Raw genomic sequence first — 19826 nt, forward strand, 5'->3', positions numbered from 1 at the left:
GCGCGGGGACCTCACGCTACCTAAACAGGTTTGTCCTGCAAACTGGCTTGAAGTCAGTAATTGGTTAGTGCTGGATGCTGAGGCCCTGCCTCACTGTTCAAACTGAACGGCTGTGGCTGTCATCAAAGTCCACAAACAACAAATGCTGCAGAGGGTATGGAGAAAAGGGAGCCCTCCCGCACTGCTGGCCAGAATGTAGAGCACTCCCTATGAAGAAGGGCAAGGAGGCTCCTCACAAAACTAAAAATAGAGCGACCACATGACCCAGCAATCCCAGTCCTAGGCACGCATCTGGAGAAAAACACAACTCAAAAAGACAGATGCTCCCCAATGTTCATTGCAACACTTTACAATAGCCCAGTCATGGAAGCAACCTAAACGTCCATCAACAGAGGAATGGATAAGGACAACGTGGTGCATATATACAATGCAATATTACTCAGCCATAAAAATAGTGAAATAATGCCATTTGCAGCAACACGAATGGACACAGAGATGATCATATTAAGTGAAGAAAGGCAGAAAAAAGAAAAACACCATAAACATTGCTCATATGTGCTATCTAAAATATGACACAGATGATCTTATTTACAAAAGAGAAACAGACTCACAGACATAGGAAACAGAGCTATGGTTATCAAACAGGGAAGGAGGGAGGGATAAACTAGGAGTTTGGAATGAACTTATATACACACTACTATAAAAGAACTAGATAACCAACAAAGACCCACTATATAGCACAAGGAACTATACTGAATATCTTGTAATAACCTATTAGGGAAAACAATCTGAAAAAGAACATATATATATTCATATATACATACACATATATGTATATATATGGGTTTCCCTGGTAGCTCAGCAGGTAAAGAATCTGCCTGCAGTATAGGAGACCCCAGTTTGATTCATGGGTCAGGAAGATTCCCTGGAGAAGGAACAGACTACCCACTCCAATATTCATGGGTTTCCCTGGTGGCTCAGACAATAAAGAATCTGCCTGCAATGCAGGAGACTTGGGTTGGATCCCTGTGTTGGGAAGATCCCCTGGAGGAAGGCATGGCAACCCACTCTAGTATTTTTGCCTGGAGAATGCTTATGGACAGAGGAACCTGGTGGGATACAGTCCATGGGATCACAAAGAGCAGGACACAACTGAGTGACTAACACTACTATACATACACAAAACTGAATCACTTTGCTGTGCACCTCACACTAACACAACATTGAAAATCAGCTATATTTCAATAAAAAAATTTTTTTTAATCCAAGGACTAGGCCCAAAATCAGTAACAGCAAGGTGCAAAAGCACATGCTGGAGACAGGGAGATGCGAGGACAGGCGTCTGTGGGTGACTGCTGGGGGGAGGGAACAGGCCGCGTGCAGAGGAGGGAGGTGTCCCTGATGCGAACCCTCGCGGGTGAGGGGAGAGGCAATCTGGAGAGTGCAGAGGCGCTGGGCTCTGAGGCAGGGGCTCCACGCCCAGCTAAGGTCTGGTCAGCCCTGCGCTGCAGACAGAGGACTCACACATCCAGAGGGCGGAGTGACAGTAACTCAGTGCATGACGGCCACATGCCTGGGAGCAGGCAGCGGGTTTCCTCACTCATGGCTCAGCCCTTCCCAGGGACCATCGCTGAGCCAGGCACTGCCCAGGGCTGCCCTCCCCCGGCAGCATCACCACACACACACACACGCCCCCTCGCCCCTGCCCACGGCTGCAAAGCCCTGGGGTCCTGACCTCAGCCCCGCTGCAGCCTCCCCGCCAGCTGGGTTCCCGCTGCAACTCCAACTCCCCCCCTCCCTGGACTCTGCAAACAGCACTTCCATCCTGACTGAGTTTATTTCGGGGACCGAGCACAGAGGGACTGACTGACTCTAGGCCTTCCTAGGAGCCCGTGGACCCTAGGAGAAGATGGGGAGAGGGCGCCGGGGGAGAAGCAGCTGGCAATGAGGGAGAGACCCGCTTTCTCAGTACATATGATGAATTAGTTTGGGCAGACTCCTGCTGAGAGGATTCTGAGTCCTCCGAATTGGTGATGAGCCATGAGATGTCATTACTTTTGATCTGATGAGGTTGCTTTTATTGGTAAGATAACCCCTTGCTGATTCCCAGTAAGACCCCAAGGAAAAGCTGCAGACCTCACAATTACTACAGGTGGAAACAATAACTTAATAATAAGAGAAAAGCAACGCGGTGCCACATGTCACCCTGGAGAAGGATTCACCACCCCAGCTTCGCTGCCTCATCTAATAAATGGTATTAATGATAAGATACAAAAAACAGAAGTGTTGCAAAGAGTGAATGCGTTTGCAGGTAAAGCTGGGAAGGCAATGACAGCCACATGGGAAGTTCGTGATATCTGACCCCAAGAGTGATGGGAGGAGGAATAAGGACAGCTGGGTGCCTGCAACGTGTCACATCATTTAATTATTAAGTTGACCCAATGAGATCAACACGGTCACCCCCCTAAGAGGAGAGCGCCGAGGCCCAGTGAAACCAGCATTCACCTGGTGCGTTTACCAAGAATGAAATTAGAAACAGCAGAAACAGTGCGACTCAAGATTCATTCACTGAGCAAAGACTTCCTCTGTACCTCATTTTAATGGGAATTTTCATTGGATTTTAAAATGTAATTGTGAATTATACAAAACATACCTTGATAACAAAAAGGAGTCTTGACAATCATCTTCATCTACTCTTTTAAGTTTCCCTCTTTCTCCTTTCCTAGCAAGGCAGTGTGTGTGTATGTGCACACACACTGTGTACTTGGGAGGAGAAAACAGAAAAAAGGCAGAGGCCCTGCTCTCAGAAGCTCACAGACCACCAGACAGATCAGCACAACACGGAACTCGGCACCGTATGGACTAGTCTCAGCATCCTGGGGCGATGAAGTACAGCAGGGTGACTGCACCTAACAATACTGCACTGTACATTTGAAAGTAGCTGCAAGAATAATTTCTTTAATTTCTCATAACAAAAAAATACAATTATGTAAGGCAATAGATATAACTAAATAGATATAACTAAATTTATAATGGTGATCATTTCCCAATATATACATAAATCAAATCATTTAATGTTGTGCTCTTTAAACTAATACAATGTTATATATCGATAAAACTAAGAAGAAAGAAATGACCAAATAAAACATCAGAGACACTAAACAGTGTGAAAACAACTGACAATTTAACAAAAATATGGATTTAAGTACAAAGCCTATGGCACCTCTAAAGGAACAGAAAGTCAGGTGTTGGAGAGTCTTCATTCTGGGATTTGTGTTTTTGTAATTGAGAAGAGCTGCAGGATCTAACTTCCATAATGGTCCCAGATCACCTCAGTGTCAACCGGGCCATCAATCCTCAGACCGCAGGGCTGAGCCTGCGCCCTCGTCAAGCACGGTTAGACCCCAGACTTGACCTGCACTGAAAGTGCCAGCTTGATGGACTGCACCCTGGAGACGGCCAGGGCAAGACGCCTTCTGCCTGGACGCTGCAGAAACTCATGAAACTGACCAAGCTCTGTGAGACAACGGCGGCACCACTGCAGGAACGTGAGCAGAGCAAGAATTTCCAAACTTTGGCCAATGTAACATAAGCTGCGTCTTTCAGCTTCCCCACAGAGATTTTTTTTTTTTTAAGAAATGGAAGATAAAATCAGGAGATGGTTTAAATGATAAAGAATAAGACAGTCACTGGCCAATCCTCTCCAGGCATGGGATTCTGGGCAGGGCTGCCCCCTGCCAGGTCACACCGTGCACACAGGAGGACTTCCATTATTTTAAAGAACTTGAATGCGTCCACAATTGCCGATATAACAAATTGTCACAAACACAGGGCTTATGACAACGCACATCCTCCACCTTATATTCCTGAAGGTCAGAATCTAAAATGGACCCAAGGACTAAGATCAGGACGGTGCAGGGCTGCGTTGCCTATGCAGGTGCTAGGGAAGGAGGCCCTCTGCTGACTTTTTCAGCTCCTAGTGGACTGTTTGGCTCGCAGCCCCTTCCTCTGTCTTCAGAGCTCATCGCTGAGATCTCTGCTTCTATGAAGGCATCACCTGCTCCAGGGTTCCAGGGATACAACGGCTCTGGAGGTTCTGAGTGGTTCTCAGTATATATCAAGAGATGGAGTGGGTACGGAGCCTGAAACCCCACCAGGAAGGCATCCGAGGGAGCAGCCACCTCACGACCATGACTTCATCCAGCAGCCAGGCTCCTGGGAGACAGGATGATTCCAGCTCCTGGGAATTACAATAGAATCTGTAGCTCAAAGATGGGGGAATGTGTTAGAAGACACGGGTCGGCCCAGTGGGGTCCACCGGCTAAATCTGATGTGAATTCCAAGTAAATAATTACAACAGTGAATTGTAGCTCACTGAACAAAATAGGAAGCCATGCGTCACTATGGATATCAAGAGACAGGGTGAAGATAAAGTGCTTCCTTGTGCTAATGTCAACTTAAAAATGTAGAATCCACGCTGGGGTTAGGAAATTGTCCCCTTGGCAGATGTCTCAGCCACAAGGAACATGGAAAAGGGCTAAAACCAGTGAGGAAAGTGGAGTGAAGAAAGAATGGGAATTTGAAGAATCTCAAAGCACATCCTCAAAAAATAAGCAATGATGATAGAAAAAGGAAAACAGCTTCCAGGGGAAACGCCTGGCAGACACCGCGTGACCTGGACGATCAAAGATCTGGTCACAGTGTGACGGGTGGACCCCCAGCACCCGGCAGTGAGGAGCAAAGAGACAAGGCACCCCTCCTGTGGCTCTCCAGCCAGAATGGGAAGAGGAGGAGCCCACAGTGAGGGGGTGCGCAAAGCGAGGGCTCGACCATCTGCAGGAACATCCAGATCACCAAGTCAAGGAAACAGGAATCCTTGCTGCTTGATGGCTGCTCCGGAGATCAGCAGTGAGCTGAGCGAAAACTCACGTTGATGAATCAGATCCTTTTGCTCTGAAGGGCAAGGGTGGGATGACTGAAACATGATGGGCGAAGACTGCCTGGGTGTTCTTTGTTCTTAGAAGTTGTTCTCAAAGAGTAAAAATAAATAACTAGAACATGAATGTCAGGTCCTTATTCCCACTCTGGACTTGATCTTTTCATCCTCTTAATGCTGTGTAAGATGAAGGCATCTGAGTTCAGGCACCTGAGGGAATGACACTCGGGACCCTCTTAACAGAGAGACAAAGGAAACCCTCCTAGAGGAACTTGGCAGGCTCGGTGGAAAGAAACTGTCCATCTCACATGGGCAGTCTGACCTTCCTAAAATACTACTAGAAGCTTCAGGTTTATTAAAACTGCCCTAGGACACTAATCATGGAGGGAAACGCTGTTGGGCGGGGGAGCGGGGAGGTGTAAAGGATGTATGGGAAACCTTGGTACCTTCTGCTCCACTGCTGTGAACATAAAACTGCTCCAAAGACTAGTCTGTTCAACACCATGCTACTCACATTCACCCTATGTGCATTATGTCAGCAGATTCTGTCTTCGCCTCAGAGACGGCTGTAAACAGAATGCATCTGCATGTTGGGGACTCCCGCTCTCCTGGCCCACAGCCCTACACACAGCAAACACTATCCCTTGCACTGCAGACGTTGTTCAATCGCTCAGTCGTGTCTGACTCTTTGTGACCCCATGAACTGCAGCATACCAGGCCTCCCTGTCCATCACCAACGAACTCCCGGAGCTTGCTCAAACTCATGCACATTGAGTTGGTGATGCCATCCAACCATCTCATCCTCTGTTATTCCCTTCTCCTCCTGCCTTCAATCTTTCCCAGCATCAGGGTCTTTTCTAATGAGTTGGCTCTTCACATCAGGTGACCACGGTATTGGAGCTTCAGCTTCAGCATCAGTCCTTCCAATGAGTATTCAGGGTTGATTTCCTTTAGAATTGACTTGTTTTGATATCCTTACAGTCCAAGGGACTCTGAAGAGTCTTCTCCAGCACCACAATTTGAAAGCATCAATGGAGGGATGGGTATGTAAATGCCAAAATAAAGACAGTGAGGACCACAATCAAATTCCACATCCCAGTCTCACTGGCCTGGGGCCTGTTTAGGGACCGTGACTTACGAGGACATGATCGCAGCTCAAGAGAAGCCTGGGCTCCAGCTGCAGAGGCTGGCATGCTGCTGGCAGCCCCTCCTCGCCCACTAGGAGGTCGTCAGGCAGAATGCAGACAAACAAAAGAGAACGTCCTGGGGTGCCGTTACAGCCCCGCTAACCGTAATCGAGCGCAGACACAAGACAGCAAAGTCAATACTCGCCAAGTGTAAAGACACAAAATTGGTGGAGATAGGTATTTTATAGACAATACCAAACAAAAGAATTTTTTTAAGGTGCTTAATCTCTTTTCAATTTAAGAAGGCTTTCTCAAATAGATCCAAATATACTATAAAACTGTATTTCATTAAATCTCCTATCTGAGGTATATGAAATGTTGGCTGCCCCTAACAACAGATACTTTCTTGTTTAGCATCTGTGTGTGTGACAGAGAGAGGAGAGAGATGAAACTGTATCAGTCAATATTTATTTGGTACCTATTACACACAAAGCATGTGCTAAACTTAGCGGGTGGAAATTACTGCAAGGAACTGGAGGAGCAGATGAGACTTTCAAAGTAATTGAGTAGCCGATTCTGTGACTCCTCACTGAGCTTGTGTGGGGAGGATTAACAGGATGTGCGGTGGGAGGAGGGGGACCCTGGAAGACAAAGGGCAGTTTACGGGGAGGCAGGTGTGGGGCAGAATGACTCCTTCAAGGAGCAGAGACTGGAGACCTCTGTGGGTCCAGTGCGGTGGAGGCCCATGACCCTCTGCAACGGTCTCAATGTTTAAGAGTGGATTTTACTGCATGCAATTTAAACAATATGCTTTTTAAAAAGAGAGTAAAGAGAAGAAGATTTTAAAATGCCCAAAAGGGATGACATTCAATATCTTGTGATAAACTATAATGGAAAATAACCTGATATATATATATATATATATATATATATATATATATAACTGAATGACTTTCGCTGTGCACCAGAAACTGACACAACATTGACATCGACTATAGCTCAACAAAAACAAAGAAGTGTTCAAAAAGAACATGGACGGGTAAAGTGAAAATATTTTGGAGAAGAAAGGCAGATACTAAACAGATAGAAATATTTAAGGAGTACAGCATAAAAATCATTTTTAGAAGTCATGCTATGATGAAACACCGATCATGACATTAAAAATATTAAAAAAATGTTTAATTTCAGAATAAATCATTGCACAGGTACTCTGGAAATAAGCGGCAGGAAAAGTAATATTGTAAGTCTTCACCTTTTTTGTTTTCTTGCTATTTGTAGCCTGTACTCAGCATTATTATATTACTAGATCCAATTGAAAACTGCGTGTGAAGGTTAGGGAAGATCTGTCTCTTTGAGCAATGAGAAACATGGAGTTCCAGCCTAGGATGCAGGACGGGCTTCCCCTGGCAGCAGGTACAACACAAGAGCCCGCTCACTCCCCGAAGCCCACACCCCCTCCTCCCCAGTGGGGCAGGGGCAACTCGGGGACTCGGGGAAGGGGTTACCAGGGGGGAAAACGCTGGGGTTACAAACAGGTGCAGTCACTTTGGGAAGAAGTTACCTGTCAAGATTACAGGTCTGAAGGTTTGTATCTTTGTCCCAGAAATCACACTTCTGAATCTAAGGCGAGGACAGCAGAACACCCCCCACACCCTGTTCTCCGACATCTGCACCATCTTACTGACAGTATGGAAACACTGCAAAGGATTTAAGTGCCCACAAGGCAGGAGTGAGAAGTTGCATGATGGAACTTCTTTGTGTTAGAAATTATGCAGTCATAAAGATAATGGTTATGAGGGAAATGGATACTGCTTGAGATAAATAGTATTAATTGGGTAACTCCTGATTCTTTTATATACACACACATATATATATGCAATGAGATTTCAAACCTAATTTAAAATTCTGGGCAAGGGAAGTCCCTCACCATCCAGTGGTTAGGAATCTGAACTTCCACTGAAGCGAGCACAGGTTCAGTCCCCGCTGGGGAATTAAGGTCCCACCTGCCCTTTGGCCAAAAGTAAATAAATAAATGCAAATTATATTAAGGAAAATAGAAATAAATTAAACTCTGTGTGTTAATTTTATATCCTGCAACTTTATTATATTCATTGATTAGCTCTAGTAATTTTCTGGTAGAATCTTTAGGGTTTTCTATGTAGAGGATCATGTCATCTGCAAGCAGTGAGAGTTTGCCATATGACCCAGCAATCCCACTTCTGGGCATACACACCGAGGAAACCAGATCTGAAAGAGACACGTGCACCCCAATGTTCATCACAGCACTGTTTATAATAACCAGAACATGGAAGCAACCTAGATGCCCATCAGCAGACGAATGGATAAGGAAGCTGTGGTAAATATACACCATGGAATATTACTCAGCCATTAAAAAGAATTCATTTGAATCAGTTCTAATGAGATGGATGAAACTGGAGCCCATTACACAGAGTGAAGTAAGCCGGAAAGATAAAGACCAATACAGTATACTAACGCATATATATGGAATTTAGAAAGATGGTAATGATAACCCTATATGCAAAACAGAAAAAGAGACACAGATGTACAGAACAGACTTTTGAACTCTGTGGGAGAAGGCGAGGGTGGGATGTTTTGAGAGAACAGCATTGAAACAAGTATACTATCAAGGGTGAAACAGATCACCAGCCCAGGTTGGATGCATGAGACAAGTGCTCAGGGCTGGTGCACTGGGAAGACCCAGAGGGATGGGATGGGGAGGGAGGTGGGAGAGGGGGATCGGGATGGGGAACACATGTAAATCCATGGCTGATTCATGTCAATGTATGACAAAAACCACTACAATACTGTAAAGTAATTAGCCTCCAGCTAATAAAAATAAATGGGAAAAAAAAAGAAATAAATTAAATTCTGGGCAAGTTCCTAACAAGCTGAAGGTCTCCACGGAGGAGAGAGGAAAGAGACAGGAGTGAGCTGGGTGTGGTCAGAAATCAGGGAGAAGCCACGAGAGGGGGCCCAGGGGAGGCTGAGCAAGGAGGCTGGCGGATGAAAGAGCCCAGCAGGAGAGGGGACACTCCCACACACTGGGGTGGAGGCCCCAGGGCTGCCCCATCCAGGGAGAGGGGTCCCAGGTGCAATCGTGGCCACCTGCCGCATGGCCAGCCCGAGGGACACCCAGACATCCCATGCAGGCCCCAGTCACACTGAACCGCACCAGGCCTAAGCTGGGGTCCCCTCCATCAGCCCCGCTCCCTGCTCCTCGGGGCACCCAATTTCCAGGGGAGCCACAGAGCCAAGGGGGCAGACATGCCAACAGCCTGAAGGCGGGACCACAACCCGTGGGCTCTCTGTCCAGCGCCTGGGCTGGGCCGCCCATAATTCTGCCAAAACCTCAAGGGCCATCCCACGAGGCAGCCAGACCCGGGCTCCCTGAGGCAGGTCATCACAGCCCAGGAATGAGGGCAGCATGCAGAAACCTCCATTTCTACCCCGAGATGAATGCTGTCAGAGGATAAGAATCCCTACCGTTTAAGGCGTCGCCACACGTGTCCTAGGGCAGCCAGCGCAGCCACGGTCAGCAGTCTGACGGAGGTCACTTCACTGCTGCCCCTGCTTCAGCAGGCCGCAGCTTTCTGTTGCACTGCAAGTCAACTTTCCATCAGTTTTTCTAGCTTTTACCAAACTAAGGGGTTTCCCAGGTAATATTAGTGGTCAAGAACTGCCTGCCAATGCAGGCAGACGTTAAGAGACCCAGGTTCGATCCCTGGGTCGGGAAGATCCCCCGGAGGAGGACATGGCAACCCACTCCAGTATACTGGCCTGGAAAATTCCATGCACAGAGGAGCCTGGCGGGCTACAGTCCCTGGGGTCGCAAAGAGCTGGACGTGACTGAAGCAACTCAGCATGCAATAAGAATAATGCTTATGAAGGAGGTGAGTGGCTTAAAAAGACCTGGCAGACGACCTAAGCGACACACACAAACAGGAAAACAGCAGGGCGGCCATCTCTCCTTGTTGCAGTTCAGGGCAGGGCTGGAACATGCGACCACAACCATCATGTGAGATAAAAGAAGGAAATGACTGGAGAAAAAGAGAGAGAGGAGAGAGGGAGCAAAGGGGAGGAGGAAGGAAGGGAAGGAGGGAGGGAAGGAAGGAGGAGGGGTAGTTACTAAGAATACTGAAGGATCTGATTTACATAAAGCACAGTCCTCAATAAGCCTCTCCTTGGATGTCCATGCTGTCTCGAGACAGTACTGACTGGTTCCTGGAAGCGCACTGATTAACGAAATGTTTAAAAGCTAAGCATCTGCCCAGAACTTAAAGACCCTCCTCACCACATTCCCCGCGATGCTTAAAGCCATAAAATGGTCAGGCCGATCCCTCCCCGAAACCTCCCTCCACCTCACAACAAGCATCACAGGATTCCTGAGGGTCCCTGCTTCACTGGCAGCAGAGTAAGATGCCACTTACATGAGAAAACACTTGCTCCAGCTGTGAATTTAGTTGTAAATAAGTGAGCACACACATGAGAAGCGGGAACACTCATCGTTACTGGTGTGTTTGGTCCGAAAGGCTGGGCCATGCCCCCTCAGGCCCGGCGGCCCTAGCTGAGTCCAGCGAGTGCAGGACATGTGTCCATCCGTCCACACCAGACACCATACACCAAGAAAACTCCAGAGAGACACCACATAACATGTCTGCACATGATTGGCAATCCCCTCTTCTTACAGTTCAAAAGAAACTCATCTTCTTTTTCAAGTGACCTAGGCTGGCGAAACAACGCCCAAAGGCACCTCCTCTCCATCTGCAGAGAAGCTGTGATTCACACCACATGGAGGCTCCTAACGGTACAGATCATGAGCTTCCTAGTAACTAGTGACTAGATTCCGGGATGACTCAGACTGGTCACCCAGACTTCAGAGGACAGTACCCAGTAGCGTGTGGCATCACCACAGCCCAGACCGGCCGGGGCTCCAAGCAGCTGCCCGGGCCATCCACCCAGGTCCACAGAGAACCCCGACCCACCTTGACTCAGACACCGTGGGAGGCGGTCTGGGAAATGCCCCGTCTGCTGCATCCACACAGGCAGGACGGATGACAGCCAGAAGCACTGGACAAGAGGTGCCTTTTCCTAGAGCATACACGCAGTTTAATTCCATTGTTACCCCAAAACCCCAACAACAGTCTCACATCCCAAGGCAAGAAGGACCTTTACTGCTTTGCCTGGTTCATTCTAGGCATTTAACTATTACGGGTAATTCCTGGAATAATTATTCCATTTTAAAGAGCAAAAAACTGAGGCTCAGGTTTTGAATGACTCATCCGAGGCTGCAGGCACTGGAGGGAGAAAGGTGTAGGCTGAGACCCACCGCCTCCACTGTGACAGGCTGTCCCCACAAGCCGAACACACTGTCATCTAGGAAATACTCATCAGGACATGACGGTGATGTGGTTGCAACATCTGTCACCCCGCAGATCGCCAGGGTGACTTGGCTGACCTGGCTGCCTAGGGGTCTGTCCCCTTCCTTCCTCACCGCTCCACGGGTATCCCTCCCGAAGCTGCAAGCTCAGTTGAAGAGGATGACCATCCCTGATAGAGGAGGATCAGGCTTTGTTCAAGGGTGTACCAGTAGCTGTGCTCCCCTGCTAGAACCTCCAAACAAGCTCTCAAGGAAACGCTGATCAGCAGCCACTGGGCCGAGCGTGCACCAATGCAGCTGGAGTGCAACTGGGCACAGAAGACCCTCAGCATCCCAGGTGCAAGATGGCAAGTCAGAGGGGGTCACGGAGAGGACCACAGTTGGGCAGGCAGAGGAGGTGGGCAGAGCTGCTAGGACTGTGGGATCAGAGCTGCCTTTCAACAGGGATGGCTTCCATGTCTCAGGTGGAAGGACAACAGAGGGAAAGCCGGCCCTGACAAAGAGGGTTCAGGACTCCAAGCTCTGGCTGAGGAAGCAGCTCATATCCATCCTTCCTGGTTTTGAATCAGGCTGTCCCCCATTGTTCTGTAGGCCTCAACTGCTCTATTCACAAGAACAAGATGATAGCTGACAGTCCATGGAAGCCAGAGCATCACCCCCAAGGTCATGGCCCATTGAACTTGACTCACTCTCAGAAAACCTAGGTCCAAAAGCAGCACTGTCATTTATAAGCCCTGTAATTCAGGGTAAAACTAGTCTATTGGAGCCTCAACCTTAAAACAGGAATAATGAGTTACAAAGTTAGCAAGGGAAAATAAAATACACTCTATGCATAAAAGCTGTTTGCAGCACTGCAAATCTTTTACTGCTTTCCAATCTTTTATGACCACTTATTCGAGAGAAAAGTTGTAGTGGCTGCCGTCACCTGGAGTCACACTGATTTACACACAAATGGCTGCTTTACCTCCTGCCACTAACGCCGGCATGTGCCTTCAGCCCCCAAATCCCTTCCAAAACCCAACCAGAAGTTCAGCCTTCGACATTCTAGGAGCCTCAGTATTTTAATTCTCGTGGCCACTGAAAGTCCCAAGTGTTACTCTATACTATTCTTGGGTAATACAGAGAAGGTGGCCCAAGGTTCTTTCCAGACGTTTTTAATCTTTAGTGCTTGACTTTTATTTTAAATCTGCAGTGCTTTATAAAACTCAGATCTGGCTAACAATCAAACTCAAGGCCCCCACTGAGGCCATTGTACACAAAATAGCAACTTCCTCCAGGAGGAAAAGCCTGGCTCTGGCTCCCTGGAGCATCCAAGAAGAAACCACACCCATACTCTGAGGGGCTGGTGCCAGCACGGGAAAGGAGGGGGAGTGGGAGGGGAGGAGAGGGAAGGAGCATCGTTCGGTGTGTGAGCTTCTGCCCATCTTTTCCCAAGGCGGGGCTGGGACTTCTGAGCAGAACTAGGTCCAGGGAGAAAAGAAAAGGACGCCTCCAGGTGAGGAAACAGGACCAGCCAGCCTCCTGCTGCTGAAACTGTCTGGAGAGCTAGTGCTTCTGGATTAAAGAAATCAAAGTTCTCAAATATAAAAATGCTATCCCCCTTAAAGAACCGCAATCACCTATCGAGTGCATTAAATTCATGTAAACGCCATGCCCGCTGCCAAGGAGCTGGGAAATGAATGAAAATGCACAGGGTCCCCAGCACGTCCTTCCCCGCTGCCTCTCCCACGCACAGCGGCAAAGCACAGACCAGAAAAGCCTGCTCGAGCATCTGTCATCAGCAGGTACCTCTTCTAAGGTGGTGTCTGAGAGCCCGTAGCCTGTCAGGTGCAGCTGGTGGAGGTTCTGGTCGAGGGCCTGGAAGAGCCCTTCGAAGCAGGCTCTGTCTGCACCCTCAGGGATCATGTAGCTCAGCTCGACCCGGCTGCTGCCTTGAAGAGATGCTTGTGGGATGTGGGTCTGGATCAGAGACGTGGCACAAGCTGTGTCCTTCGGGTCATCGGCCTCCAGAACAGAAGGCTACCCCACAAGAAAGCAAGCGAACAGTAAGCAATGCAAACCCAAACATACTGAATTTACATCAACTGGTTTCACCTCTAGCCCTAAGCAAATTATTTTGAAATTTCAACTCCAAGCAGCAAAATCAAGAAATAGCATTTCCAGGAGGCATTGCACCTTTTCCTTTTTAAATTTAAATCTAGTGGGAAAGCTGGCCAGGCAAGATGTAACACTAATTGGTCCCCAGGTACATGAGACAGGCCCCTAGGAGGTCTATGCTTACAGACGCTCTTGCTGCCTATGGAGAATCCTGAAAGCCACTCCAGCCCAGCAACTGGACCACAGAATATAGAGCCTTCCCGAAAGGAAGACAAGGACCCCCACCCATGGAGGAAAGCCACCACCCTCCCCCCCAGGACAGCAAGACACTCACCCTGAATAGAGATGAAGCAAACAGGAACCTGGACTCAGGGCCACCAAGGGTCAGACCATCAGGACTGGGGGTGTGGGGGCAACTTAGAGACGTCAGCCCTGAATCCCAGCCCCAGAGCAGCTCCGGCCTGCCCCCCAGCTGACAAAGGGCAATGAGGATGCCTCTCATTGAGAACTCTGACTTCACCCTTTCTATGGTACAGCTTTAGCCTCTGAACCAAGCATCAGGGTCAGAAAGTTACCTGGGAACACGCGGGGCCATGGCGGTGCCCAGCCAGCCACTCAGGCCAACTCTGTTTCCCATCAGGGGCCCTGAATCCCACCTAACTCCTCCTGGCAGATAGAGAGCATCTGGGAGGCCCCACTCATTGCTATAAAATTTATTTTAGCACCAGGGCCTCCGTACCAAAGGCCTCCACGTAATTACCACCTCCTTTTCCAGCCTCATCCCTGGCCCTCCCAGCTCCCTGCCCCCGCCTCCCAACTCCACACCCACCAGTGTGGAGTTTCTCTCTTTCTCGGGCACACTGTTTCCTCCCCAAAGACTGAGATCCCAGGGACCCTGTGCAGAAAGCACGCACTCTATTTTGTCACCTCCCCCAAGACCCAGAGGCAGCAAGGCCCTGCCTAAATTTGGGATAAAGATCTGCTGAATGACTCGACTGCAACATGGAAATGCACTAACTGAGGAACAGTCTCAACTCGTCTCCTCCATTCCCCCAACCGAGGAGGTACACATCTCCCTGTATCCGCAACCAGGGTCTCACCTGCCTGCTGAGCATCAGGCGGAGCCCCTGGGCGTGGGCCTGGGTCAGGCTGGCAGGGGGCCCAGAACAGCGGAGCCGCCCCTGCTGCAGCACGGCCACGTGGTCACTCAGCGCCTCAGCCTCGTCCAAGTGGTGGGTGGTGAAGATGATCGTCCGACCTGCGACCCAGGAAAGGGGGCATCAGATCTGCACGGCACACTGGGGGTTCATCCCCTCCCTCCAGTGGAGGAGCAGGGGCGGGGGTGGGGGTGGTGTCAAGAGCATCACAGGGTTTTCAGTCAATTGAGATCACACCCCCCCCAGTCAGAGCCCTGGAAACACCTCAGGGTTAGGACATGGCTTCTGCAAACCCACCATCACAAGGTGTGACGCTAAAGGGCAAGCCAGGGGGTCCCCGGGTCCAGCTGCCCCATCTGTGAGCCCCGAGACAGATCGCTGAGTGGATGTAGAGGAGAAATTCATAGAGAGACAGCTGAACGGGACATCCTTCTCTGTCCTCTGATCCTCGACTCTCCACCCTCCGCCTCACTATCACCCCTGCTGGACGCTGGGAGCAGCTCTGTCCCATGGAAGCACTGCTACTGCTGCGTAAGAACATCAGGAAGCACCGTGAAGGGGGGCAGCAGCCAAGGGGCCGGCCGACGCCCTTGTCAAGGGATGTGCCCACGAGTCAGGGGGGCACCACGCTTACCTCCTCCTGGGAAGAGCTCACAGCAGCCACGGCCACAGAGAGAGCATTCTGGGCACTGGGCAGGGGGCGAGGTGGGGTGGGCACGAGCCAGGGCCTCCCCAGGGAGAAAGAGGGCACATGGCCACTTTTCGCAGAAACAAGTGATCAGCTTGTATGTATCCTCTACGAATTCTCACATCTGGCCACATTTTCCAGCCCTTTCTGGGGGAGGAAAGGGCCCAAACTGACCTCAGGGGGCCAGAGGCCAGGGAGCCTGGAAGGCATTTTCAGAAAGTTCATGTCAGTTACATGAAGGGACACTCTCAGGACTTTTACTTCTGTTGGCTTGGCCAAGAAGTTTCTTGGGGATGTGACGGAAAACTCTGAAAAAACTTTTTAGCCAACTCAATACATTCCCCCACAGGCCTACATCAAGCCCAATTCTACCTATTCTGGTTTACTGAATAAACACACTGATTGATTCTTATCCCAAAAGCAAATTTTCCAAATGCAAAGGCTGAACATGATTTTAATTCTGCATACCTCTGTGCTAGGTCGTTCGAGTCATGCCTGAGTCTTTTTAACCCTATGGACTGTAGACTGCCAGGCTCCACTGCCCATGGGATTCTCCAGGCAAGAATACTGGAGTGGGTTGCTATGGCTTCCTCCAAGGGATCTTTCCAACCCGGGGATTGAGCCTGCATCTCTTATGTCCCCTGCATTGGCAAGTGGGTTCTTTACCACTAGCGCCACCTGGGAAGCCCGATTTTAACTCTACCTGAGTTTATATTTTTTAATAGCAGAGAAAGATAGAAAGACCAGGATTCTCAACTCATCTTTTAAAAACCACATCAAAAGGAAACCATGATATGTAGACCCTAGAGTAACAGAGGGGCAGGGGGCATGCCACTTTCACCACGTAGTGTATGTGTGCTCAGTCATGTCTGACTCTTCACCACCCCATGGACGGCAGCCCGCCAGGCTCTTCTGTCCATGGCATGAATTCTCCTGGCAACAATACTGGAGTGGGTTGCCATTTCCTTCTCCAGTTTAAATAAAAGGTATGTGCCTATTCTATTGTTCACCATAGATGTGTCCCAAAGACCAAAGTCAAATCCCCTCACAACACAAGTTCCTTCAAGGCTAAAAAGATATGCTCAGTCCCTGATCTGGAGTTAGAGACAATTTAGAGACCAGATAATGTGTTTGCAGACAATTAAATCATCTAAAAATGAAGTCAGCTGGAATGTAAACTCCCCAAAAATGTAGATGAAGTTCATAGATGTTTGATGCTTCTCAGTGGACATTTAGGCAACTTGAGACACAGCTCAACCCTCAATGGACAACTGTCACTCTACAAGACACGTCTTCCCCGGTTCGGGTGCTGTGTCTGAACCCCTCTCCCCATAAAGTCATCTTTCCCACACCCACTTCTCTTTTTTAACAACAGTGATGAACAGCCACTGGCCAAGCACCCATGTACCCAGTGCTCAGCTGTACACTTTCACACACTTCTCACACCACCCTACCAGCAGCATGATCCTCTCCACTTGCAAACAGGAAAACTCTTTGCCCAAAGGAGTGAGATCGTTTCTCCAGGTCATATAGGACACGTGGAGCAGGAGGGGGACAAGCATACCAATTTGCTCTGGTACCTTTCCCATCCTTATTGCTCCTACCAAGGGAGGCACGGAAGCACTGTTCAGAGGTGATCAGCACTGCGTATCACTCAGAAGGAAGCACGGGTCAGGTCCCAGGAAGATAGAACCCCAAACACACGGGTTCTGCCAGCAGAACCCGCTTCTACTCAGCAGGGGTCGCTTGTTTTCGTGCTGCGCTTAGATCTGGTTTACAAAGCTGCAGCACAGCTGCTTGGAGGTTTGGGGCTGTTTCCAGAAACGGCTGCATTTTGATTCTTGAAAACATATTTCCCTCCTAGGACCCCCCCCCAAATCCTACTGATTTTTCACGTCAATCAGCTCAGGGACTCTTCGAAGGAGCCCCCGAAAAACAACCATTGCCAAACAACCAAGAACAGTGAGAAAACATTTAACTTATAAGAAGAGAATCTGAAGAAAGTTGCCTATTTCTGAGATTTTTATCAGATCTGGTTTTGTATCCAAAGTTACAATTACACTGGTGACTCAAATGTTCTGTCAGCTGAGCCCTCAAGACCCCAGCTCTGATTTTTCAAGTAAACAAGAGTCATGAACTTGTGGTATGAAATTCGAATTGCAGTTCATGTGAGCAGGGAAACAAAATCTACTCATCTGTCTGCCTCTCACCATCCTTGTCATCTGTCCCCATTCTAGGAGCAGGGAAATGATTTACATTTGTTTTATCTCAAAACTCCATCAGTCCCTTTAAATAGTGTCCAAAAGTCACGAGTTTTCATTTCTGGTCTCTACTTTCCTTCCCAGAGGGCCTTAGGTAAGTGGATGGATGGGATCTTGGGGCAATGGGCAGGCAAGATGCTTGGGCGCAGTGTGGTCAGTGTCTCCTGGTCCCAGGTGATGACTCAGACCTGTCCCCGCCCTACCTGTATAGCAGAGCCTTGGACAAGGCTGACCTTGGACAAGGTCAGCCCATGGCCTCGAGCACCTCCTGCTCCCTGGGGTCCCTCAGTCCAGCTGGCTGCCCGTCCCCCAGGCTCCCCCGGCTTCCAGGGCCCACCTCGTCCCTCCAGGCAGCCTCCCTGGCAGGCTCTGCTCCCTCTCAGTCCAGAAGCTGGGAACTGTGAAAGTTCAGGACACCGCCCTGGGCATAGCCCTGGGCCAGGGTCCTGCTCGGCCTCATGAGTCTGACGTAGCTGCACCAGGTCCGATGAATCCGTGCCCCTGACACAACCTCAAGATCCTGGGATGGTCGCCCAGCGCAGGCCAGTGCCAGAAAGGAATAGAAAGCCACTCCTGCATCGGATTCTCCTGTGTCCCTCAGCATCTCCTCTACGTTTCTGGAATATAAAGGACAAGATGGTCCTTCCCGGGCTTCTCCCCGCCCCAGACTAAGCTTTAAGTGCCAGGGGCATCGTTCCTGCCCTAAGGAGAGAATTTGAGGACTTTTCTTGGGTCCCTTCTCCTTGCATTTCTTCAGGAGCAAATCCTAACTTCCCTCAGGGAGGTGAAGGCTTCAGGTCAAGTCAGAAAGGCTTTGTACCCAAAAGGGCAAAAAGAAAAGCAAAACCATGTTTTATAAGAATCAGCAATAACCCTGCCACTGACGCTCCCACACCTGCCTAGAAACACCAGGTATGTTTCCCTATTCCTGAGGTTTCTTTCCAAATTCCAGTGTTTCTATACAAAACGCCCATAGTAATGCTTCCTGGCTGTCACACAGGAGAAATCAGAAGCTGGAAATCAGTAACTGACCATCTAAGGTCCTAAGTTAGAAATGCACCTTAATAAAGATGAGAAACCGGAAGCCTCCAGACCAAGGTCTCCGCTCCTCCCTTGGCCTGGTGAACCGCCGCTGTGGCTGGCTCTAAGCAAACCCACACCCGTCTCTCTGTGTCTCAGTTTCCTCACTGCAAAAAGTGAGAAAACTTTTTTCCCCCCCAGATTGTACCCCTTCTGATAATCCCACAATTACTCCAGAATGGAAGCCACTGTGGATGAGTGCTGTGTCCGCTCATATCATGGATAACATGCTCGAAAGACACCACAGCTGGTGCTGAGCAACCCCCAGCCCCCCAATACCACGGGGATGTCACGATGGATGTGTCTCTTCTCTATGCGCCCCTGGGTAATTTTTTTATTGTTTTGGGGGAGTGGGGGGGAGGCGTGCTTCACGGGCATGTGGAATCTTAGTTCCCCTACCAGGGATGGAACCTGCACCCCCGCACTGGAAGCCATGAGACTTAACCACTGGACCAACAAGGGAAGTCCCGGGAATTTTTCTTTTCCCCAGGACGACGTATTACTGGGACACGGGCCTCATTCCTCTCCACCTCAATATCCAGGAGAGAGAACAGAGCCATATCGTCTGTCATAGCAACAGGACCGAAGGAGAACATGAAGCACCGCCCTCCTCCGTGATATCGCGGGGAAAGGACATGGAGCGCAGCCCTTCACGGTGATAGGACGGAAGGAGAACATAAAGCACCGCCCTCCTCCGTGATATCGCGGGAGGAGAACTAGCGCTCCGCCGAGCCCCACCTCGTCGGTACTTGAGAAGGATGTCCCAGATGCCACGGCGGGAGCACGGGTCCACCCCGCTGGTGGGCTCATCTAAGACCACGGTCCTCGACGCGCCCAGGAAGGCGATGCCAATGGACAGCTTTCTCCGCGTGCCCCCCGAGAGCACTCGAGCCTGTTGGTGCTGGTGCGGCGTCAGCCCCACATCCTGAAGAGTTCTGTAACGAGAACAGAGCCCTCACTCTCCCGGACTCCTCAGGTGGGCTTGACGTCCCACTCTGGAAACAGGCACCCGCGAGGACTCGTCTCTTTCTCTTCCACGGACACATGGAGGGGGCCCAGAACCACGTGCCCATGATTCTGAC

The 19826-nt window shown here is 49.6% G+C and overlaps 1 protein-coding gene across 1 annotated transcript in view; it reads right to left on the bottom strand.

Moving 5' to 3' along the window:
* ABCA13 (ATP binding cassette subfamily A member 13) overlaps positions 1–19826 on the bottom strand; it is a 366717-nt gene that overhangs the window by 177807 nt on the left and 169084 nt on the right. Inside the window, exons 39-41 of the mRNA XM_065938900.1 lie at positions 19483–19679; positions 14659–14816; positions 13250–13480 (exon numbers count right to left, since the gene is read on the bottom strand). Of these exons, the coding sequence (XP_065794972.1) occupies positions 13250–13480; positions 14659–14816; positions 19483–19679 (586 nt within the window). The remainder of the gene's footprint in view (positions 1–13249; positions 13481–14658; positions 14817–19482; positions 19680–19826) is intronic.

The sequence above is a fragment of the Muntiacus reevesi genome, chromosome 6 (genome assembly GCF_963930625.1).
Source record: "Muntiacus reevesi chromosome 6, mMunRee1.1, whole genome shotgun sequence".
Classification (NCBI taxonomy): domain Eukaryota; kingdom Metazoa; phylum Chordata; class Mammalia; order Artiodactyla; family Cervidae; genus Muntiacus; species Muntiacus reevesi.